At 44.4% G+C, this 25,317-nt stretch overlaps 1 protein-coding gene across 2 annotated transcripts in view; it reads left to right on the top strand.

The window, feature by feature from the left end:
• Positions 1-25,317, top strand: part of GSTCD (glutathione S-transferase C-terminal domain containing) — an 84,116-nt gene that overhangs the window by 1,172 nt on the left and 57,627 nt on the right. The window contains exons 1-3 of one of the 2 annotated variants that reach the window (XM_069978418.1): positions 9,630-9,695; positions 14,209-14,644; positions 20,911-21,345. In XM_069978418.1, the coding sequence (XP_069834519.1) occupies positions 9,691-9,695; positions 14,209-14,644; positions 20,911-21,345 (876 nt within the window). In that variant the 5' untranslated portion in view covers positions 9,630-9,690. Of the gene's footprint in view, positions 1-9,629; positions 9,696-14,208; positions 14,645-20,910; positions 21,346-25,317 lie in introns of those variants that run through there. The other variant, XM_069978419.1, reaches the window with a different exon arrangement.

Raw genomic sequence — 25,317 nt, forward strand, 5'->3', positions numbered from 1 at the left:
TATCTGACAGATTTTTGAAGCCAAAGTCAGGAACGGATTATAAAGAGAGAACAGGTCATAAAGGAAAGACTGAGATTTCTCCTTTTTTCAAATCAATTCCTGGCTTTGGCTTCAAAAATAAGTCAGATAAATTTCTCTGTGTACTAAGGTTCCCTATAAGACGAAGCAATTTTTAACCATTAATGATAATTGGTCACCATATTACACAGAACGATTGTCGTTAATTACGATTGTTACTATGATCGTTTACTCCACCTGATCCCAGCAAAAGAACGAACGACGTGCAATTATGCTACATTAACACGGAGCGATAATTCGCCCAGTCGATCGTTTAACGATTTTTGAAGCAATGGTTTGGTTTATATAACGATCAGCGTTTAGACAAATAAATCGATAGAAAAATCGTTATTGCGATCGTTTTAAGATCTCTTAAGCCCATCTCACACACAGGGTGAATTGGTGAAAGACTGTTTACACGAAGCGATCTGCGTGAACGAATGCGGAATTACAGCGAACGATTAACAATGATTTTAGGTTCAGATCTAAATCAACGATCAACAACACACAAACGATATTTCTATCATTGCCTGCAATTGCACAGAACAATTATCGTTTAAATTTGAACGATTTAAGTTTTCTGCACGATAACGGTCCCGTGTAATAGGGGCCTTAGTAATATAGCTTTATAAAAGTAATGTGTTATAGAGAAAAAAAAAAGAAAGTTATATCTCTGGAGTACCCCTTTAACTAGTCTCTATGGGCCTGCATGGGTATATATCGATATACCTTTTTACTGGTCTTACAATGTTTTAGTCTTACAATGTGAGGCTGGGTTCACACTACGTATATTTGAGGCTGTATAGCAACCAAAACAAGGAGTGGATTGAAAACACAGAAAGGATCTGTTCACATAATGTTGTAATTGAGTGGATGGCCGCCATTTAATGGCAAATATTTGCTGTTATTTTAAAACAACGGCTGTTTTATTGAAATAATGGCCGTTATTTACTGTTATATGGCGGCCATCCACTCAATTACAACATTGTGTGAACAGATCCTTTCTGTGTTTTTAATCCACTCCTGGTTTTGGTTGCAATACTGACTGAAATATACTGACTGAAATATACGTAGTGTGAACTAAGGCTGTGTTCCTGATAATCAAATGCTGCATGCTCGGGTACACATCTCTAATGTTTCTCATCTTTTTGGGTACATGGCAGTAGGGCTGGGCGATATGGCCAAAAAATAAAATCTCGATTTTTTTTTTATTTTTTTTTTTTAGAAATCTGGACGATTCTCGATTTAAATTACAATATTTTTTTTTTTTATTTTGCTAGATAAACAAATTTTTTCGCACAGCGTCAGATACTATTTTAATGATGTTTGAGACAACAACTGTATTGCTTCCCAGTGTAACAGTGCTCCCCTGTGACTGAGGGGGACTGACAGGGACTGGGGCAGCTGGGGCTGACTGACGGGTACTGCAGATGACTGACGGCGACTGGAGATGACTGACGGCGACTGGAGATGACTGACGGGTACTGCAGATGACTGACGGCGACTGTAGATGACTGACGGCGACTGGAGATGACTGACGGCGACTGGAGATGACTGACGGCGACTGGAGATGACTGACGGCGACTGGAGATGACTGGGGGGACAGGGGCAGCTGGGGGTGACTGTGGGGTACTGGAAATGACTGAGGGAGAGCTGGGGGTGACAGAGGGTGGACTGGGGCAGCTGGGGGGGGACTGGAGATCACTGGGGCAGCTGGGGGGGACTGGAGATGACTGGGGGGGACTGGGGAAGCTGTGGATGACTGGGGGGACTGGTGCAGCTGGGGGTGACTGGAAGGGGACCGAGGGGGGGCTGGAGGTGACTGAGGGGGGGCTGGGGGGGACTCACTCCAGCGCTCGCCAGCCCCATACTGCCCCTCTCCGGACTGTCCGCCCGCCCACAATGATTTTTTGTAAAAATCAAATTTACGATTTTCACAAAAAATCTAATCGATTCAAACACTCTGGGCGAATTAATCAAATTAATTTGATTAATCGCCCAGCCCTACATGGCAGTATACATCAGAACAACCTCTTCCTGGTCTTCGGACATATATGCATGGCGTGTAATATATTTTGGTGTGGACTCGGCCTCAGTTAGAAGAGAGATGCACATATTATGAAGCTCTCTCATCTTCTACTCATTCTTTGCTGGCAGCAGGATACGCTATGTGGCACTCCATGTTCAGACATGCCTGGAGATGGAATTCTTCCGGCAGCGCCATTAACTGCATTGTAAACAACATTCCTGCCGGAAGAGTTCCGTCTACCTAATAGGGAGCACAGCAGCAGGGTTTTTGACAGCACATCTTGCCACCAACGGAAAGTGATAGTTACACTAGGTTATGTAAAAATAATGGGGGAGATTTATGAAACATGCTGTAAAGTGAAACTGGCTCAGTTGCCCCTAGCAACCAATCAGATTCCACCTTTCATTCCTCACAGACTCTTTGGAAAATGAAAGGTGAAATCTGATTGGTTGCTAGGGGCAACTGAGCCAGTTTCACTTTACAGCATGTTTCATAAATCTCCTCCAATGGCTGTATTTCACAACAACGCCTGTTGTCGTGCAATCAATGGCCGTTATTTGAAAAATAATGGGTATTGTTTTTAAATACGGCCGTTTTTTTTTACTGTGAACCTAGCCTAAAAATGTCTACCTGCAGCCATCACTAGAGGGAGATTGTTGAAGATTTATTATTGGAATCAGTGGGATCTGTATGACACCTTTATGCATGGTTGTTCATGGCGTCTGCTGTGTACATGTGAGGGGTCCTGCTCAGTATTCTGCCTTCCGCCTCTCTACTCCTGCTAGGAGCCCTAGTGCCGTATAGAGCATATGTTCTCTAATAACTAGGCTCTCTAATGGTGCGTTTACACAGACAGATTTATCTGACAGATTTTTGTAGCCAAACCAAGAAACAGACTATAAACATGGAAAGACTGAGATTTCTCCTCTTTTCAAATCCATTCCTGGCTTTGGCATCCAGAATCTGTCAGCTAAATCTGCCTGTGTAAACGCACCATAAGGGCCAGTGTGTGCCGAAGATCTTCTTCCCCAGCAGGTGTTCTGCCCTAGACTTTTTAATAAAGGTGTAAAATGCTGCGTTTACACGAAACGATAATTGGCCCGATCGTACGATTAACAATGTGGGAGTAACGATTTTTTTTTTCATAACGATCAGCGTTTAGACGGTACGATATATCGTAGGGAAAATTAGTTTTGCAATCGCTTAAGCCTATCTCACACATTGGTTAAATCGGCAAACGACTGTTCACACGGAACGATCTGCAAATTTTTTGCGAACGATCAACGACGATTTGAGAACATGTTCAAAGATCAAAATGAACGATTTCTCGCTCGTCGTTTGATCGTTCGCTGCGTTTACACATACGATTATCGTTCAAATTAGATCGTTATCGCGCAAATTCGCACGATAATCGTTATGTGTAAACGCACCATTAGGGTGTTTATACGATAAACCTGAAAGAAGGCTGTAGGGTTATTACCCGCAGAGCAGCACTATAACACTAATCCTACATCCTGATTCCAAACCAGAATCTTCTCTTTCTGTGATCCTTGTCAGTGCACATCAGCAGGTTTGCCTCAATACCCATATAACACTTATATTGTAGCTGCAGGATGTGCCGTAAGTGTGTCCTAAAAGAGGGCTCCACACCTATCATTAGATCGAGGGCCCCTCAGACCTGTTCACGACAGCTAAATTTGGCAGGTTACACAATTTGCATAGCTCCCATAGACTTTAAAGAGGATGTACCACCTGTTACATCCTCTTTAACCTGAACCCGCCTATCGAACGGCGTCGGCACGGGGAAGCCGGTGCCGCGGTCTGTTTTTCGGACCGAGGCCCGGTTCCCGTGCACGGCGCCGTTCTATGCACGGGAACCAGCCGGTGCTCAAGCACTGGAGGCGGGCCGGGCCGCACCCAGTGGGAGGGAATTCCCTCCCCTGTATGACGCGGCTCTCTTAGAATGAACGGAGCCGCGTCATACAGGCGGGCCGGGCCGGCCTCCAGTGCTTGAGCACTGGCTGGTTCCGTGCATAGAACGGCGCCGTGCACTGGAACGGGGCCTCGGTCCGAAAAACGGACCGCGGCACCGGCTTCCCCGTGCCGACGCCGTTCGATAGGTGGGTTCAGGTTAAAGAGGATGTACCAGGTGGTACATCCTCTTTAAGGGTCTGTCCACGCGTACAGACTTGCAGCGGAAAGGGGTCAAGGGGCCGGCAGAATTACATACACGCAGCGGTCGTTCAGACAGCGAGTATGTAGTGACAGGGAACTGCCAGGACCTGACAGACTCGCAGCAAGATTTACGCTGCAAGTCTGTACGTGTGAACTGACCCTAAAGGGGAACTCTGGACAGTCCTGTTAAAAACAAAATTTCCCAGCAAAATGTTTTCCTCTGATGCAGTTTTCTGCGTGCTCTGTACATCTTGCTTTTCCCTTTTTCCCATGCACTTCTAGTAGACTTAAAGGGGTTATCCAGCGCTACAAAAACATGGCCACTTTCCCCCTACTGTTGTCTCCAGTTTGAGTGGGTTTTGAAACGCAGTTCCATTGAAGTAAATGGAGCTTAATTGCAAACTGCACCTGAACTGGAGACAAGAGTGGGGGAAAATGGCCATGTTTTTGTAGCGCTGGATAACCCCTTTAATTTCCCAGTAGTCTTTGCGGTGCACACACTTAAAACGTCCTTTTTATCCCACCCCCATAATTCCGCCCCTTCCACACATTCCCTCCTCTCCGATACTCGGTACTATTATAGCCTCTGGTCCTGCATTCATGATGTAGTGGCAGTCCTGTTTAACTGTTTAGCTGCCGCATCAGTAAAAATAATAAACAGCCCATACTTACCTGCCTGCACTCCCTCCTGCTTGAGTCCCCCAGTCCCTGCTCACTGGCTGCAGCAGGACAGCTTAGCGATTGGCCGAACTGGCCGTCAGTGAGCAGGGACCCGGAGACTCAAGCAGGAGCGCAATGAGGGAGCATGGGCAGGTAAACATGGGTTGTTTATTATATTTAGCTCCACAGCAGTCAAGTAGTTAAAAAGTAGAGTAAGGTTGGACGGCACTCAGAGCTGGGGGTGCCCGGACAGGATACAGTCTATACAAAGAAGTTTTCCGGCGCTCACCCGATCTTCTGCACACGGATTTATTTATGTACAAATATACACGGTGAATACAGCACACTATACAGTAGAGTGTGCTGTATTCACCGTGTATATTTGTACATAAATAAATCCGTGTGCAAAAGATCGGGTGAGCGCCGGAAAACTTCTTTGCATAAGAAGTTAAAAAAGGCCGCCTCTACATTCTTGCAGTGGAATAAAAATCAGCTGTGAGAGGGTAGGGCCATTGGATTTAACTGCGAAGCTTAGGGCTCTTTCACGCTACGGAATCCCCCTGCGCGGACTTGGTGCTGAATCCTGCCTTCTATCTGTTTGAATGGGAGAACTCGTGCGCCTCCACTTTCAGCGCCTCTTCACTCAAAGAATTGACTTGTCAATTCTTTGAACTGAGGCGCGCAAACCCTCCCATTTAAACAGATAGAAGGCAGGATTCGGCACCAAGTCCGCGCAGGGGGATTCTGCACGAAATTCCGGCGCCAATTCCGTACTGTGAACAGGCCCTTATAGAGTGAAATCTGCTGCAAACTTGTGAAGACACTTTTAAAGAGGATGTACCACCAGGTAGATCCTCTTGAATTTCACACACCGATTGAACGGCGCCGTCATGGGGAAGCCGGTGTCGCGGTCCGTTTTTCGAACTGTGGCCCGGGTCCCGTGTACAGAGGTCACTAATAACTGGGCCCATTCCGTGTATATCTTCCAGTACAGAACGGCCTGCTATGTAAATATGCCGCCATCCGGAATCATGTGCTTCGGGAAGTATGGTAATGATGTACGATGTTATTTAACCCCGTTCGTCTTCGCCCTTTTCTATAAACTCGAGATTCCTTGACAACTCGCTGATCCACGGATTATTATTTGGTTCTTGAGAATATTGAAGTCCTCTAGATCAATCGCCTAATTCCAAGGTGACACCGCGGCTTCCAATTAGCCACGGGGACGCGGCTAAACCCGCTGACATATTGTTTATGCGCGGAATATATTTTTGTCGTGTCTTGATGGATTAAAGTCTTATTGCTAAAATGTAATTTATATTTTCCTCTTGAGGGTTTTCAGTTTTCCGCTTTTTTTTTTTTTTTCTTCTCTCCCTGCATTGTGGGCTCTGAACAACATGCGCCGAGGTGGCTCATTAAGCAGCAGGTAAAATTAAGAATCACAGATTAGCGTGGATTTGGCTCACTGGCTGCTGAATATTCTTAATGTGCTAATAATACCCCTGTGCCTGACAGAGTCTATGTTCTGCTGCTTGGGTCCCTGATTAGAAAGGGATCAATGTCGGCAAGCTGAGAAAGCACGGCGTATTACCGGGAAATATTTCATTCTTGTCCTTTTTTTTTATGTCGCACCTGATGTCACTTATTATTGGCCCCTTTAAAGGGGTACTCCAGCGAAAAACTTTTTCTTTAAAAATCATCTGGTTTAAGAAAATTATATAGATTTGTAATTTACTTCTATTTAAAAATCTCAAGTCTTCCCATACTTATCAGCTGCTGTATGTCCTGCACGAAATATTGTTTTCTTTCCAGTCTGCGCAGTGCTCTCTGCTGCCCAGGAACTGCCCAGAGCAGGAGAGGTTTTCTATGAGGATTTGCTACTGTTTTGGACCTCGGCCAGAGGTGGCAGCAGTGAGCACTGTGTCAGACTGGAAAGAAAACACCATTTCCTGCAGGACATACAGCAGCTGATATGTACGGGAAAACGTTAGATTTTTTAAATAGAAGTATATTACAAATCTATATAACTTATTGAAACCAGTTGAAGATTTTCACTGGATAACCTTATGGCTATGTTCACACAACGTCCAAAAAAAGGAAAAAAAGCGTCCGTTTTTTGTGTTTAAAAAGAGGTCCATTTTAATTGGATTGACTAAAATGCATTGAAGCCTATGGAATAACGGACGTCTTTTTCACAGATTGTATTGGATGCGTCCGCCTCAAAAGACGTCCGTCATTCAATACAGTGTGTGAAAAAGACGTCCGTTATTCCGTAGACTTCAATGCATATTAAAATGATGCAATAACGGACATCTTTTAAACCAAAAAAGCGGACGCCTTTTTAGGACGTTGTGTGAACATAGCCTATGGGTCAGGATAGGAGATTCTTGTTAGGTTGCTTTTTTTCTAGCAGAGGGTTCCTTTAGTTTTATTTCCTTTTTAGGGTCACATGTTGCATTATGATATTTTGGACAGTTTTCACCAGACTGGTAAGAGTGCCATATATGAATACATCCTGAGGCTATGCTCACACACCGTAAAATAAAGGTAAAATACGGCTGTATTTTTAATATAAGGCCAAGTTCACACACTGTATTTTTAGGTAAAACAACGGACGTTGTTGGAGGTTGCAACAACGTGTGTTGTTTACTAACACTGCGGAGTTTAATGGTGGTGAATAGGACAATGGCCGTAGTGACATGTCAATTCTTTGAGCAGGGGTGCCCTGTACGTATCATTGAGACACTGAGGCTGTTATTATTCCGAGTGGAGTCCACGGTGGGGATTCCGCTTGAAATTTCGGCCTCTTTTCCTCAGTGTGAACGTACCTGAAGGCTGGAATCAGACTATGGGGGAGATTTATCAAACATGGTGTAAAGTGAAACTGGCTCAGTTGCCCCTAGCAACCAATCAGATTCCACCTTTCATTCCTCACAGACTCTTTGGAAAATGAAAAGTGGAATCTGATTGGTTGCTAGGGGCAACTGAGCCAGTTTCACTGGAAATAAATGGAAATTGTGCAAAATGCTGCACAAATTGATGAACCTTAAATGAATCTGTTGCCCCCTGATCACCTACCAAGCTAATGGCCCAGATGGATAGATTTAATTGAAAGCATCCACAACATACCTTTATTTGGACCGTGAAAAGTGTCAAGGAGGTGGGGCTTATGGTTCCCTATGCCTTAGCACTGCTGTGCCTCACTGTGCCTCACTGTGCTATATGCTGTTTCCTTTGTCTAATTAGTGGCACACACTGTGCATACAGGACAGTCGGGTACAGTGAACCCTAGACCCCGCCTCTTTGACACTATTCACAACCCGAATAAAGACATTTTTATGATAACAAAAACATAGACAGAGGTAGGTTCTGAATGCTTTTATTCAAGGTCGGCTCCAGGTTTTTGTAGACTGTTGGGCGACAGAGTCTGAGCGGGCTCCTCATCCACACACTATGCACAATCACTTGTGATATCACTAACATACACAAACACACTTTACTGACACAGACGCTGAATGACTGACGCTGAATGACTGACGCTGAATGACTGACGCTGAATGACTGACGCTAAATGACTGACGCTGAATGACTGACGCTGAATGACTGACGCTGGCTGGCTAACTGACTGACACCCATCACTTACAGCGCAGTATTCTCCCTCTTCCTCTCTGTCAGGCTGCTCTCCACACTGTAAGGTTGAGGACCATCGGGTCATGTGATCAGGTCCTTCACCCTTTTCTCTCTCTGTGCAGGTCCTGCTCCTATCTTCTGGTGTTCAGCCACTCACACTACACTACAGTGAGGGGGCTGCACATCAGAACATCAGAACACTGCACATCAGACCCCTAGAGGCGCTGTGGGCCCCGGCCCTTGCCTGGGTAAGCCCCGCACTGACCCCGGCCCTGCTTTTATTGATATCTATCCAGCAGTCCAGGCAGCTAAGTAGGTGGTCGGGGGGCGACATACACATTCTTGTATGGTTTGTATGTTCTATTCTAGAATAAAATGAATGGGAGAACTACCGTCCCTATATTATCCCCTGTCCTACCATACCATGTGTACTTCTATGCAGGTATCGGTTTCAGCTATTTCAGCCTAGGAAGTGGTGTGTGTGTGTATTGTAAGGTTTTCCCTGCACTCTATGGGTCATTGTGTTTCTGTGTCACATAGCAGGCTGTGTAATGCTGGTACACAGCGCCACCTAGTGTCCAGTAGAAAGATACAAGTGTGAGCCTTTTACTATTGTGGCCACAGTGTGAGATGAATAGACTGAATGCGTCCTATAAAGAAGTCATGGAGCATTACAACATGGGGAAAGTTACAGAGATTCGCCTTCTTTCATACAAGAGGGTGTTAGATTTATAATAATCTCTTTCTGACATCAGGACGTCCACATTATACAGCAATAAGCACTGTGATACGGGTGACAGGAGGACTCTCTTATGTCTTATACAAAGTCGGGCTTTGTATCCTTCTGACTGACTATTAGTGGCACATGGTGGGTGACATTGTGAAGACTTTTTGGGGGAGATTGATCAAACAAGGTGTAAAGTGAAACAGGCCCTGTTGCCCGTAGCAACCAATCAGATTCCACCTTTCATTTTCCAAAGAGCCTGTGAGGAATGAAAGGTGGAATCTGATTGGTTGCTAGGGGCAACTGAGACAGTTCTACTTTACCCCATGTTTGATAAATCTCCCCCTATGTGATCATGGCCGCCCCGTGAGACCATCCATGGTGCTGTAATTTGTCAGCAGGAGTCCCTTTCTGAATGAGGTTCTGCAGCAGCTGTTTTTATTAAAAGGAGTAAAATATTGGGAACAACACAAACTTTATAGGTTATTTGAAAGCATATAACTTTTTGCCTAGTTTTTGTTCTCCCCTCTGGTATATGTATGTACTGTATGTGGTAACCTGTACCCATCTGGTGCCCATGGCATCTTACCATATTGGTGATACAGTCACTGAAATAAAATGGAGCAAAGGCAGATTGTGATAACATTCTCCACTTAAAGGGGTTATCCAGCGCTACAAAAACATGGACACTTTTCCCCCTCCGGATTGGAACTCAGTTCCATTGAAGTAAATGGAGCTTAATTGCAAACCACCCCTGAGCTGGAGACAAGAGAGGGGGAAAAGTGGCCATGTTTTTTGTAGCACTGGATAGCCCCTTTAACCCTGCCAGCTAGCAGCAAACCACAGAAGGAATTAAAGGGGTACTCCAGTGGAATAAAAAAATCTTTTAAATCAACTGGTGCCAGAGATTTCTAATTTACTTCTATTTTTGTCAGACTGGAAATAATACACCACTTCCTGCAGGTCATACAGCAGCTGATAAGTATTAAAAGACTGAAGATTTTAAAATAGAAATAAATGACATTACTTTCTAACACCAGATTTGCAAGGATTTTTTTTATTTTTTTCTGGAGCACCCATTTAAGACCCTGGGGCTCAGCATTGTTCAGTGTTACATTAGTAACAATAAAAGGGGCCCAGTTATGTCATTCAGCTGCTTCTTACATCTCAAGTTGGGTCACATATAAGTCAGCGCACTGTTGAAATGGTATGCCAAGGTATACATGCATGAACGGCAACGGGCCCCAGGTACTCCAGAGGGGAAAAAATCAGCTGGTGTCAGAAAATTATACAGATTTGTAACCTTGTTCCAGCTATTAAAAAAAGTGTTCCAGTACTTATCAGCTGCTGTATGTACTGCAGGAAGTGGTATTTTCTTTCCTTGCACACTACGGAAATTGCTCGGATAAGCTCCGGTGCATTCCGTGCATGCCCTATGTCAGACTGGAAAGAATACACCTCTTCCTGGAGGACATGCAGCAGCTGATAAGTACTGGAAGATACGAGATTTTTAAATAGAAGTAAATTACAAATCTGTCTATATTTCTGACACCAGCTAGTGACAATGTTTGGGTCATTTTCCACAAAGGTTCATGTATTTCCTCAAACTGGTGTGCTAAGAAAAAAATATATATATACATGCCGGAAGTGACTTGAATATAGTTATTAGATTATTTTATATGAGCCATTGAACTCAATGGCGCCCATGTCGCTACGTGCAGGTGTCCGTAAGTTGGCATACGAATTCGACAGGCAGCCTGCTCAGCCAATCACTGGCCTTCGCGCTGTCCTGTCTCAGACAGTGATTGGCTGAGCTGCCTGTCACTTCCAGACGAGTGGAGACAGTAGTGTTCACCAGGGGCCCGAACGGATGACACAGGAGGACACCGGGGGAGTACAGAGAGGTAAGAATAGACTGTCTGTTATGTTTTGCGACTGGGCAGCAATATTTTTCAAAGTGAAGGTGGGTTCAGACTATGGATAAATTCCGGTGGATTCCGTAGCTTGTACCCGTTCACAGCTGCGTGCCTCTCCGCCCGTGCCATAGACACCATTCTATGTACAGGCGGATTCCGCATCCCGCCGAAAGAATTGACATGTCAATTCTTTCGGTGTATAATGGAATCGGCCTGCCCATAGAATGGTGTCTATAGAGCCGGCGGAAAGGCGCACGTACTAGCGATGGAATCCGACGGAATTTATCCACGCGGATTCCGTAATGTGAACCCAAAGCAGTGTGCAGTAAAGGCAGGTGTAATTTTTTTTTTACAGTGCATGTGGAATTTAAAAATTCATACCCAGAGCAGGGAATAATCCTGGATTGTTAGTTACTAGGCTGACCGTGACCCTTACCTGTAATTCTGGTTCACCACATGTATAGCGCCCACCATGGCGGAGGGGCGGCTGCCTCTTAGAACTTTCCATTAGTGGTGTCCTCACCCATAAAGCCCCTGTAAATACTGCGCTGGGTGGCACTGCTGGAATTTAATAATCGCCAGGATTGTGTTCTTCCGAGGAGGAGAAATAAACACTGGCAGAGCAGATTGATTTTTTTTCTTCCTGTGTACAGCATTGGTGAGGCTTAATTTTAAGAATGTATGAAAGACATGGTTTTATATTCCCAGAAACGGAATCCAATTTTAGATAATCCATAGGACAAAGCAGCTGCACCATGTGCGTCAGGCTTTGTATTGATAAGCATGCCTAGAATACATTATTTCAGGGCGGCATGGCTGGCAGCAGCACGAACGTCAACAACAGATTTAAAGGGAAAGGCGCTACCTTATCTACATTCCTCCTAACCTCAAAATCTAAAAATTCAGGTATGAGTGCCATTAAGCCACCTTCTCTCTGCCAGTTTTATTGTTAGTGGTCTCCAGGAAGCTAAGCTATAGGATGTTGTTGAGGAGCTATAGGCTGCTGAGGTTCTTAAAGGGTTATTCTAGTTTTATGGCAAATGGCTATAAAAGGTTATAAAATGTCTGTATATTTGTCTCCTGGGGCAGGCAGTGCTGCGTCCAGGCTCCTGTAACCTCTGACGGTATTAATCTTATCAAATCTCCTAATAAAATTTCCTTAAAGGGGATATTCAGCGAAAATCTTTTTCTTTCAAGTAAACTGGTTTCTGAAAGTTATATAAATTTGTAATTTACTTCTATTTAAAAATCTCAAGTCTTCCCATACTTATGAGCTGCTTTTTGTCCTGCAGGAAGTGGAGTTTTCTTTCCAGTCTGACACAGTGCTCTCTGCTGACATCTCTGTCCGAGGCAGAAACTGTCCAGAGCAGGAGTAAATCCCCATAGAAAACCTTTCCTGCTCTGGAAATAGAGCCTATGGGACAAACAGATCTTCATACAGGAGCGCTGGGGGGGGGCAAGCACACGGAATCCACCAGAGCTTATCCGTGTGATTTCCATAGTGTGCAAGTGCCCTTACACAGTGCTCTCTTCTGTCACCTCTGTGCATGTTGGGAACTGTCCATAGCAGCAGAAAATCCCCATAGAAAACCCCTCCTGCTCTGGACAGATGTGGCAGCAGAGAGCACTGTGTCAGACTAAAAAGAAAACAACAACATTTTAAAGTGATTCTGTACCCACAATCAAAGCCCCTCCTCCCAAACTGCTTGTACCTTTGGATAGCTGGTTTTAATCCAAGATCTGTCCTGGGGTCTGTTCAGCAGGTGATGCAGTTATTGTCCTAAAAAACAACTTTTACACTTGCAGTCCTGTGTCAAATTGGCGTGGCCTACAGTGTCTGTGCCCTAGGCCTGCACCGCCTCTCCGTCCTTCCTCCTCATCATTATTAACACCGTTGGCCAGGATTTCTCCTAATCACCACTTGTTTAAACATGTGCTGGATGATTAAAGGACAACTCCCGCGTTTTTTCCCCCTTAACTAACACACATTACAAAGTTATATAACTTTGTAATGTGTGATAGTCACCTGCCTGGAGCCGTTCAGGCTTACGCATTTACTGTCGACTCTGTCCTCTTCCCCCGCTGCCATTTTGTGAGATGTCATCACAAGCGGGGCGCAGGCCTGGTCGTCCTGTTCTTCAGCGTCTTCCGTTATAGTGAATGGAAGCAAAAAGGCTGCCGATGCGAGTTAGCACCAGCAGCCTTTTCATTGGCTGGAATGCATCACATGGCTTCCAGCTTACTCAGCTCTGATTGGCTGAGCAAGCTGGAAGCCATGTAATGTGATCCAGCCAATGAAAAGGCTGCCGGTGCGCACGCGCATGGGCAGCCTTTTTGCTCTCATTCATGCCGTGGGACCCTGGAAGTGAGGAAGAAGATGAAGACGCGGAAAGGGTTGACCAAGACCAAGGCCGGCGGGATTTTCGACTGGCAATCGACTTAGGAGGGATGGTGAGTATAGGGTCTGTGTCTGTTAGTTTTTTGGGTTTTTTTTTGCTGACACCGGAGTTGTCTTTTTAAGGCCCATGTGCAGTGTTCAGACAATTAATGAATAGGAGAAATCCTGCCTGGAGCATTCCTAATGAGGAGGAGGATGGAGAGGAGGGACGGAGAGGCAGTGCAGGCCTAGGGCACAGACACTCTAGGCCCCGCCAATATGACACAGGGATGCAAGTTTAAAAGTTGTTTTTTAGGACAAGAACTGCATCCATTGTCGAATGGAACCCAGGACAGATCTTGGTTTAAAAGCAGCTATCCGAAGGTACAAGCGGTTTGGGGGGGGTCAGATTGTGGGTACAGAGTCACTTTAAAATAATCTTATAAGAGATCATCCCCCCACCCCCGATATCTCAGCCTTAGAATTTAAGCAATATCCTGACTTAGTATTTATAGGACGTCCTTGACAATGAACACGTTAACACTCCGTGGTTTAGAGTTTCTGTAATCCTAGTGACGTCCCTCCGTTATCTAGTATATGGTGCAGCACAGACCTTATCCTATTGTTCTTTCTCTTACAGAGTTCCGGTCGCCGTCAATATGAAAGATACCGAGAACGCCAAGAATACCGAAGAATATTTCCTTGACATTGCCCTTCACCATGAGGACCCCGCACCGCCCCTTCATACCTCCATTGTGCTGTTTCTGATGTCATATTGCGATTGCAAGTCATTTAAAACCTTTCTCGTGACCCCAGAAGACGACCACAGGATTTCCAAGAAAGTTTTTTTCCCGAGTAACCTGGAGGTCTCCACTATCTCCAGGAAAGATCTTCCAGGAATAGTTCGGAAATGCCGTCTCCCTGCCGTCATTGAGGCATCGGGGGCGTTCTGTAGAGCCGGTCTGGCCGTGGTTCTTAGACACATTATACAGAAGACGCACGTCGCGGATCCTTCCAGAAAGGATGTGCTGGAACTTTTAGGTTTTAAGAAGACCTGCTTAAAGGCTTGTGCTGAAGTGAGTGCTAAAAGCTTAGTTCGGGGCCTAAGATTCAGTATAACTCGTGATATATTGGGCTTAGGAGTCCAGTGGGCAGTCTTTATCAGTAACTGACATCCTTGTGTGATTATAGTTCAGGGATGGGGAACCTTTAGCCTTCCAGCTGTTGCAAAACTACAATTCCCATCATGCCTGGACAGCCAAAGCTTCGCTGAAGAACGGCAATTGTTGGTGTGGCGTGTGTATGGAACGGGCGGCATTGCATTGATTTTAATGTAACGCCGCCCAGGCTGAAAAGAACCGCTACTGCTTTTATTGAAAAACATTGGCCGTTCTTTTAAAAGGTAATACGTTGTGTGAGCATAGCCTCGATGTGACATGTTCCCTTTACCTGGAAATGGGGTTTGTTTCTTACATTTGTATTTATTTAAAGGGGTACTCCGGGCTGGGGGGCTTTTTGTCTATGGCCGGGGAGAAGGTGGATGAGGGCAGTGACAACCCCTTTCATCTCCGGTTCCAGCACTGTGTCCCAGATCACGCCACTCCAGCCGCTTCCTGGTTACTGACACGGGCTTGAGACGTGACGTTTCAAGTCAGCTCAGCCAGTCAGTGGCAGAGGCGGGAACCCGCCTCTGCCACTGCGTGGCTGAGGGGGCTGGAAACGTCACGTCTCAAGTCCCTGCAGAGACCAGGAAGCGGCCATGCAGCATGGACCGGAGCGGCGCGATCCGGGACACAGCACTGGAACCAGGGAGGTAAGGAGACGTCATTGCCCTCATCCACCTCCTCCCCGGCCATAGACAAAAAAGCACCCCCAGCCCGGAGTACCCCTTTAAGACCGGCGTATGAGTACGCTGGTCTTAAAGGGGTATTCCATACAAACATAACTTTTGATAAGTTGCTGCCCATGATGAGAATAACAATTCAATCCATACATGGTATTATCTATTCAGTCTCCTTCTCCCAGTTCTGAGCTGCTGCTTTCTGCTAAACCACAAAAATCTGTTTGTGAGCTTTTCTCTCTGTCTCCCCCCTCCCTTCTGAGACCACTGACATAAACAAGTTCCTAATGAAACGAGTGCTGGAAACACAAGACAAAAGGCGCTCCCTGGGTGAACCAGTTTCACAACAATTACAAAAGGACAGTGGTGAGGAATGTGCTCACCTGGTCGGGTTGTACTAAGAGCACAACACCTTTTTGCGCATGGGAATAAGAAGACCTCGGTGCTGCCGCTCCAATGCCCAGGACAGGATGCCTCGAGTCGTGGGTTACAGGATGCAGGAACTCGTGCAGAGGGATTAGTGTTACAAATGGAGGAACACTTCCAAGGAGGAGATTTCGTGGCGCACGGAGGTTCTCAGGACCTCTCAGTTGTAGAATAAAGTTGTTTATTTCAGCATAAAGGCAACGCGTTTCTAGGCTACAAAGCCTCTTTCTCAAGCCAAGATTATATGCATAGATACAATAGCAACATGGGAGTATTTAAAAGACAAAAAAATCGCGCCAACCCTGTAATTAGGGTGCGGAGCTATCTGTCAATCAAAGGTCCGTTCTAATACAAAAACATTATGTGTCATAAAAACCTCTTGGAAGTCACAAATTGTATTCTTCAAAAGATACATAGATGACTTGATCATCATCTGGGATGGCACTGAAATAGAGGCGAATTCCTTCATATCAGGCCTGAACGAGAACCAATGGGGCCTATCATTTACAGCTACATATTCCCAGTCGCGTATCGAATACCTTGACCTGGACATCAGTACCGAAGAAAACAGGATCATCACCAAAACTTTCTTCAAAAAAGTTGACAGTAACAGTTATTTAAACTACCAAAGTGCACATGCCAGGACCTGGAAGAATAACATCCCTTTCAGTCAGTTCAAAAGAATAAGACGGAACTGCACGAATGACTCGGATTATAAAACACAAAGCAAGATCATAAGCTCGAAGTTTTTGGTAAAGGGCTACCCGAAAAATGTGGTCAAAACAACATGTAATAAAGCTAGCAAACTTACCCAAACAGAATGTCTAAACCCAAAAGATAGACAAAAAAACTCCTCTTTTAACGATAAATTCAGTACCTGCTTCATCACAACATACAATAATAATCGTAAGAAACTCGAAAACATCCTATCAAAGCATTGGAACATCTTGCTAAATGACCCTTATATCCAACAACACATTCCACAAAGACCCAAATTACTCTTCCGTCGTGCAAGGACTCTCAAAAGTATCATTGCTCCAAGTAAACTCCGCAATACCAATGAAGCTGGAACATCCAAAAGTGAACCCTTTGGCAGTCAAAAATGCCTTATCCCCAGATGTAAATGCTGTCAGAATATGAATTCCACAAGTACCTTCATGAGCCACACTACAAAAGACACCTATGAGATCAAATATCCACTTACCTGTGCCTCCAGTTATGTAGTCTATCTCCTCACTTGTCCTTGCGGCCTGCAGTACGTTGGCAGGACCACCATGCCACTACGGATGAGAATAAACAAACACCGTTGGAATGTAGTTAATGGCTTTGAAAATCATATAGTCTCCAAACATGCACTTACCTCCCATGGATGCTCCTTTGACAACTTTTTGGTCTGCCCCATTGATCATGTCCCGGTAGATGCCAAACAGCGATTTCAAACACTTAAAAGGAAAGAGATGTACTGGATTTTCAAATTGAATACCCTAACACCCAGAGGTCTGAACGAGGCATACGAAATTAACATCTAGAATAAGTCATAATGTCACTCATTCCACACAATATCCACCCCTCCACCTCTCTTTGCCTTGATACCAGGATTAGACATCACTGGCATATAAATTATTTACCAATTGACCTACCCTATGCATTAACCTGAGATTTCATATATCCTTCTCCACCAACCGTCTCAGTTCGCAATCATAGCTATTGCACATGCGCGAATAGCCAGTTCAGACTGCACATTACACATCCCCATTCATCCCTGGACCCCCAATATATTCATTTTTCAGACTAAGAATCTCTATTATGTCTAATTTACTCCATTTTTTCTCTAGATATTCCATTCACCTAGTACGCATGCGTTTATTTTTACCGTTCCGGACTGCACATGCGCTAACCTTACCCTCCTGTGCGCGTGCGCCAACTATACCATCTTGTGCGCACGCGCCCCCTTCATTATAACCTCGTACATATTCATCTCTGAGTGCGCACGCGCGGGTGCCTGATGGCCATCCCGCATGCGCGAGCATTCTATCAGGACTAAACTTAGTTCAATGGATTTATTGCCTTGTCTACACGGCTCTCTCCGCCATTTTGGAGTAGCCTATTCCCTAGTGCCGAACCCAGAGGAAACCACATGACCGGATCATGTGATTCCCCTTAGGCCGATAAACTGTATTTTCTCCATTCATAAAGTACCAATACCATTACACCTTTCTTGTAGGCTCAAGATTAAAGGTTTTTTTGAAGCTATTTATTGTTTATTCCATGTTTTTATGACACATAATGTTTTTGTATTAGAACGGACCTTTGATTGACAGATAGCTCCGCACCCTAATTACAGGGTTGGCGCGATTTTTTTGTCTTTTAAATACCCCCATGTTGCTATTGTATCTATGCATATAATCTTGGCTTGAGAAAGAGGCTTTGTAGCCTAAAAACGCGTTGCCTTTATGCTGAAATAAACAACTTTATTCTACAACTTGTCCTGAGAACCTCCGTGCGCCACGGAATCTCCTCCTTGGAAGTGTTCCTCCATTTGTAACACTAATCCCTCTGCACGAGTTCCTGCATAAACAAGTTCCTGGATGGTTTTATCTGTAACTTTGTAGCTTCTTGGTAATGCTGTGAGGGTTATTTTAAGGTCACGTTGCTCTCTCCATTACAAAGAAGCTACAATGTTGCAGGTAAAGCCTGACAGGGATTTGTTTACATCAGCTGCCTCAGAAGGGAGGGGGAGACAGAGAGGAAAGCTCACACACAGCTTTTGGTGTCGTCAACAGAAAATAGCAGCTCAGAACTGGGGGAAGAAGACTGAATATATAATAACAAGTATGGAAGGAATTGGTAGTCTCATCATGGGAAGCAACATATCAAAAATTATGCTCTTCTCTGGAACAGAATCTTGTTACATTAATGGCAATGGGTAATGTTGTGTTTACACAGAGGGATTTATCTGACAGATTTTTGAAGCCAAAGCCAGGAACAGACAACAGGTCATAAAGGAAAGACTGGGATTTATCCTCTTTTCAAATCCATTCCTGGCTTTGGCTTCAAAAATCCATCAGCTAAATCTCCCTGTGTAAACGCACCCTTAAAGTCACATTTTTGGAAACCTTGCATCTATTAAGACAATTATTCAATTAATTCCCTTTAAATAAGCTTCACCCTGCATAAAAGCTGAGCGTGCCAACAAGTGTGCCGTGAGGTGTGCGATGCGGATGAGGTGTATTGGATACATTGTGGCTTAGAGCCTGTTTACATAGCTGATGCCAGTAACTGGCAGGCGTGCATCTACATGGTTACACTGCAGGCAGACGTGTTGGAGCACACCCGGCCGGCCCTGCTGGAGATCCACCTGAATTAACCTCTAAGTACGTCTCGGGTGCTCCCCTGGCATCTGTCTGCCGTGTCAGCCGCTAATCTTCTCTCAGTGTTCACCATCATTCATAGAGAAATGTTTTGTCTCACCTCCCAGCATTGGATTTCCAAAAATGTATCATCTTCCATTACGATGGACTTGTCAGGTGTTTGTTCTTGTAAGATGTCAGGTGCCGGCTTTCCTTGGAAATGTTTCATAGTAATTTTTATGTCTTTTATATCTGTCTGGATGACATATATATATATATATTGCATCACTAGTGTACAGGGGTAATGTAATGCAGGTGAGAAGCTACGAATGAGTATAATCTCCATCTGATTCATACATACTACCAGGAATAAGAAAGCTATACATTGATCATTGGCACAGCATACGTGGGTGGTCTGGCTCTGTTCACATCTAAACTTTAACCCGTGCCTGTGATAGATGTCAACATACTATTCTTCCACTTTACCCTTGAATACCACTAAACTAGTGTCACTTTAGACATGAATAGTCTTAAAGGGGTACTCGGAGGATATAAATTGGTTTCAGAAAGTTATATACATATGTAGTTTACTTCTATATAAAAATCACCAGTCTTCCAGTACGTATCAGCTGCTGTATGTTCTGCAAGAAGTGGTGTGTTTGTTCCAGTCTGACACAGTGCTCTCTGCTGCCACCTCTGTCTGTGTCAGGAACTGTGCAGAGCAGTAGCAAATCCCTATAGAAAACCTTTCCTGCTGTGCACAGTTCCTGTCACGGACAGAGGTGGCAGCAGAGAGCACTGTGTCAGACTCGAAACGATACACCATTTCCTGCTGGAAGTACTGGAAGACTTGACATTTTTTAATAGAAGTAATTTACAAATCTATGTAACTTTCTGACATTAGTTATACATTAGATATTCTGACATTAGTTGATTTTTACTGTATAATACTGTTCTACACACAAGCACATAATACACCACCATGGTCACAAAATATTCTTTGTCAGCCTCCTTATCCATTTAAAACAAACTGTACTATGTGTATTCGCACCTTTGCCCCTTCTACGAAACACTAATCCATTGGGGTATTATTTACATTATGTGATATTGAAGGGTAAAATGTTGTCCTGAGTCCTGACAAACGACCTCTGCGTGTATGTCATTCTGCCGGCCGCTTAACCCCTTCAGCCGCCGCCCGGCTCCCGCTCTGTATACATTACCTCTCCTCGCTGCATGGGGTCCCGGCGTACTGCTCTCCCGCCCTGCCAATCAGTGGCTGCGGCAGGGCAACACACTGATTGGCCGGGCGGCAGCTGAAGGGGTTAAGCAGCCGGCAGAATTACATACACGCAGTGGTCGTTCAGTACGTGTTAAGCTACCCATAACGTAGATTGGGCAAATAGCAACATAAGGGAAGATTTATCAAACATGGTGTAAAGTGAAACTGGCTCAGTTGCCCCTAGCAACCAATCAGATTCCACCTTTCATTTTCCAAAGAGTCTGTGAGGAATGAAAGGTGGAATCTGATTGGTTGCTAGGGGCAACTGAGCCAGTTTAATTTTACACCATGTTTGATAAATCTCCCCCATAGTCCTTGACACTGCCAATAGATTATCTGTGACATAATGTAGAAGAAGGGAGGATTGTTTCTATCTTCTTGCTATTATCTATCTTCTTCTACAAGAATGTTGCCTATATTTATGTCTTTTTGAATCTGTTTTTGTAGGTGAGCCAGTGGACCAGGCTTTGTGAGATCAGCATCCCATTGGCTGTGGAAACCTTTCTGAAAGACCCATCTGCCGCCATTCCTTCAGAAGTTCTCCAGCTCGAAAGAAAACTGGGAGAGTCGGTACGAGTCCACAATGACGATAAAATACGGCGACAAAAAATGCAGCAAATGAAATCTGCCGAGACTGGTGAAGGAAAGGAATGGCGGAAAGAAACCGCTCAAAGAAACCCTCAAAAGCCGCCTAGTCTGGAACTAGCTGCAGCTCTGTCTAAACTGAGCATCCAAGATCTACCATCAAAAAGTGCGAGAGAACCTGCGCACATCAGGAAAGCAAAGGCCGCGGAGCTGCCATCTCTCGAGCATGTGTTCGCTGAGGGCCTTTACTTTACCCTGACCGATGTTGTTCTATTGCCTTGCATCCACCAGTTTCTGGTAAGAATCTCCTCATTCTGTCTTTCATGAGTTCTTTGGAGAAATCAATAGTACAGACGATTTTAAGAAACTTTTTAAATGGGTTTATTAGGCAAATCTGCCATTATCTGCATTCAAAAAGTCCCTCCTCTCTCTCATCCACTGCTCATTATCAGGAAAGCTTGATTCTTTTACATCAGACGAGCCCTGTGTAACCTATGGAGAGGGGAGGAGGGAGGGGGGAGATTAATCACCAGCAGAGAACAAAGGATTACACAGTGGGAGCTGTGTGAAAGCAGATGTTCAGAGGTCAGAGAGGTCAGTGCTGACTGTTAGAGTAGATAGCCCGGTGATGTAGCTGTAAATGAACTCTTTGTTGTCCTGTTTTGGTGCCTCATCTCCCTCCAACTATCTCCTCTCCATAGACAACCATGACCAGATGGGGGAAACTGCTTTTTCATGATAAAAATGCGTTTTTTTTGGCTAATAACCCCAATTGCAAAGCTTCTTAAAATCGCCTGGACTATTGGTTTGTGCAAAAAAAAAAAATGAAATGACAGTGACTCGTTAATTTTTTTTTGGCTAATTAAAACACCATACTGACTCTGCTCTGCCATAACAGTGCTGGTGAGAATGCACAGGACTGGCTGCACTATAGTGGAGGATGATTTACACAGTAATGTACTACAGGTGGCATGTGGGGAAGAAGAGGTTTCTTATTGAATGATTGCTCATACAAGTCACACAGGGAGAGTAGAAAAGTGTCTAAACAAAATTTTAAAATAAATAAATTCCTTCCCTAATAAAAAAAAAAATCACCCCTTTTCCATTTTTTTTTAAAGTAAACAAAATAAATAAACATATTTGGTATTATTACCATGTGTGGAATTGTCTGAACTATTAAATGCACATATTGCTGGTCCTGCACAGGAAACTGCAGAAGTGCAAAAAATGCTGAATTTTGAGCCTAAGGCTACGTTCACACAGAGCAAAAGGAGCGGATTACGCAAGGAAATATTTCCGCCTGAAATCAACTGACGCTGAATTCCGAGCAGAATATAAGCAGAATGCAAGCAGAATCCCTGCGTATTCTGCTAGGAAAGTGTTCAGCTCGTAATCAGCTCTTGACAAATTCAGCGCGGAATACTCGAGGAATCCGCGCTGAATCCGCATGCATTCAGCGCTGAAATTCAGCGAGTATTTGGTGAGTAAACTAGACTATACCAGAACATATACTAGAATCCTCCTCCCCCCCTTTTCCCCATTTCCGCGCTGATTCAGCGAGTAATTTCCGCTTGTATTACGCTTGTATTCCGCGCTGAATCCACGCTGAATCCGCGCTGAAACAGAAAATCAGAGCCCCATTGGTTTGTATAGGCTTCCGCTAGCGGAAGAATGAACATGTTCATTCTTCTGGCGGAAAGCGGATTAGTTCAGTGCGGAAATTCCACTGTGTGAACTGCAGAGCAGAATTTCCATTCAACACAATGGAAATTAGCTCTGCACCTATTTTAACGGCTGAAATTTCAGCGCTGATTCAGCGCAGAAATTCAGCTGCTTTTGCTCAGTGGGAACGAGCCCTAATACTTCCCAGAAAAAAAAAGAAAAATTGGTACTGATGAAAGCTACACATCACAGTGCAAAAAAAGAGTCCTCACACAGCCCCGCAGAGTGAAAAATTTAAAGGTGTTGCAGTAAAATAATTTTGAGACTATAAAAAAAAAGTGTAATTGCAAAGTAAAAAGGGTCCTGCAAAAAACAAGCCCCCAAGTATGGATTTTAAAAGTCATTGAGGAGAAAACGAAAGCACCAAATCTTCAGCCAACAAGTTCTTGTGTTACCTGTGAGTTTCCTGTAATGAGAGAGTCCTGTAAGGTAGAGATGTAAGGGTCAATATTTAGTAGTTCTGCGTCTTTACATGGAATCCTGACTCATGATGGTGTCATTAGCCTAAGGAAACACAAGAACTTCTGAGATGTCAGAATCTCAAGGCAGTAAAGTAAAAAAAAAATGAAAAATAAAAAATGACCTGCTAACCACCTGTTAAAAAATGTGTTCCAACATTTAGCAAAAAATGCAGCCAAATCTGCAGTATCACCCATTGTGTGCATATACCTTTTAAGTGTATAATATATAAAATAGCCAAAATGGACTTTAAAAAAGTGAACTTGCCACTTATGTTATATTCCCTTTAGGGGCAGATGGGCTGTTTTCAGTGGCCTGTCCGTTACGTGGGGATGTACTGTAGGCTCAGTGAACATACACCTAAAAGCAGCCAGTGTGGCCTTAGGCTATGTTCCCACACAGTATTTTTACTCAGTATTTTTCAACCAAAACCAGGAGTAGATTGATAACACAGAAAGGATCTGTTCACACAATGCTGAAATTGAGTGGATGGCCGCCATTTAATGGCAAATAATGGCTGTTATTTTAAAACAACGGACGCTATTTGCCATTAAATGACGGCCATCCACTAAATTTCAACAGTGTGGGAACATAGCCTTTCTGTGTTATCAATCCACTCCTGGTTTTGGTTGAAAAATACTGAGCAAAAATACTGTGTGGGAACATAGCCTAAAACAGCCTTTCTGTCCCTTATGTTATGCTGCTCTCAGTGAGGGGTGACAGGTTCCCTATGAGTGAATTTCAGGAACCGTTTTTTTCTATATGAATTCTCTTACTTGAATTGCTTTACGTTCTATTGGAAATAAAATGTGCTGCACCAACCACATCCTCTGTTGGATAAGGATAAGGCCCGATATACTAAGTAGGTTTTTTGTTTTGTTCTTTTATGCCAATATTGTTGCAAGTATTAGGCATCAAAATACATGGCGACAATGTGTGCAATGCACTTCCCGTTGTCTTCAATAGGAATGTGCAACATACATCGCACTGAACTTTGGGATATATTTTATTTTTGTCCGAATGTTTTTTCAGGTGGAAGCAGCATGTCACTAATGCCGGCTTTGTCAGGGCTTTAGAAAGCCAGGGACCGGATTAGTCTCAATGAATGGAGCTAATCCGAGTCCTAAACTGTGATTAAATATGTGGTAAAATAGATTTAAAAAACATCTGAGGTAGGGCTGGGCGATCAAATTAATTTGATTAATTCGCATAGATTTTGAGAATCGATTTTAACTTCTTTGAAAATCGTAAATTCGACCTGCAGGGGGAGCAGTGGCGCTCCGGGCAAGCTGCTCCTCCTGCAGGTCAGAGCGGGACCGCATGAAGCTGCCCGTCCCCCGCCTACCTACATGCTCAACCGCACACGGAGGTCCAACGCCCACCCCCACCCACCAAGATGCCCGAACGCACCCACAAAACGGGGAGCGACTCCTCCGAACACTGGAGACATGGAGCTGGTGCCCGCTTTGGTGTGAGTGTGTGCCTGTTACTGTGTGTGTCCTCTACTACTACCCCAATACTGCTCTACTACTACCCCCAATACTGCTCTACTACTATCCCCAATACTGCTCTACTACCCCCAATACTGCTCTACTACTACCCCCAATACTGCTCTACTACTATCCCCAATACTGCTCTACTACTACACCCAATACTGATCTACTACTACCCCCAAATACTGATCTACTACTACCCCAAATACTGATCTACTACTACCCCAAATACTGCTCTACTAATACCCCAATACTGCTCTGCTACTACCCCAATACTGCTCTACCACTTCCCCCAATACTGATCTACTACTACCCCCAATACTGATCTACTACTACCCCAATACTGCTCTACTACTAACACCAATACTGTTCTACTACCACCCCCAATACTGCTCTGCTACTACCCCAATACGGATCTACTACTACCCCCAATACTGCTCTACTACTACCCCAATACTGCTCTACTACCACCCCCAATACTGCTCTACTACCACCCCCAATACTGCTCTACTACCACCCCCAATACTGCTCTGCTACTACCACCAATACTGCTCTACTACCACCCCCAATACTGCTCTGCTACTACCCAATACTG

Source organism: Dendropsophus ebraccatus, chromosome 7, assembly GCF_027789765.1.
Source record: "Dendropsophus ebraccatus isolate aDenEbr1 chromosome 7, aDenEbr1.pat, whole genome shotgun sequence".
Classification (NCBI taxonomy): domain Eukaryota; kingdom Metazoa; phylum Chordata; class Amphibia; order Anura; family Hylidae; genus Dendropsophus; species Dendropsophus ebraccatus.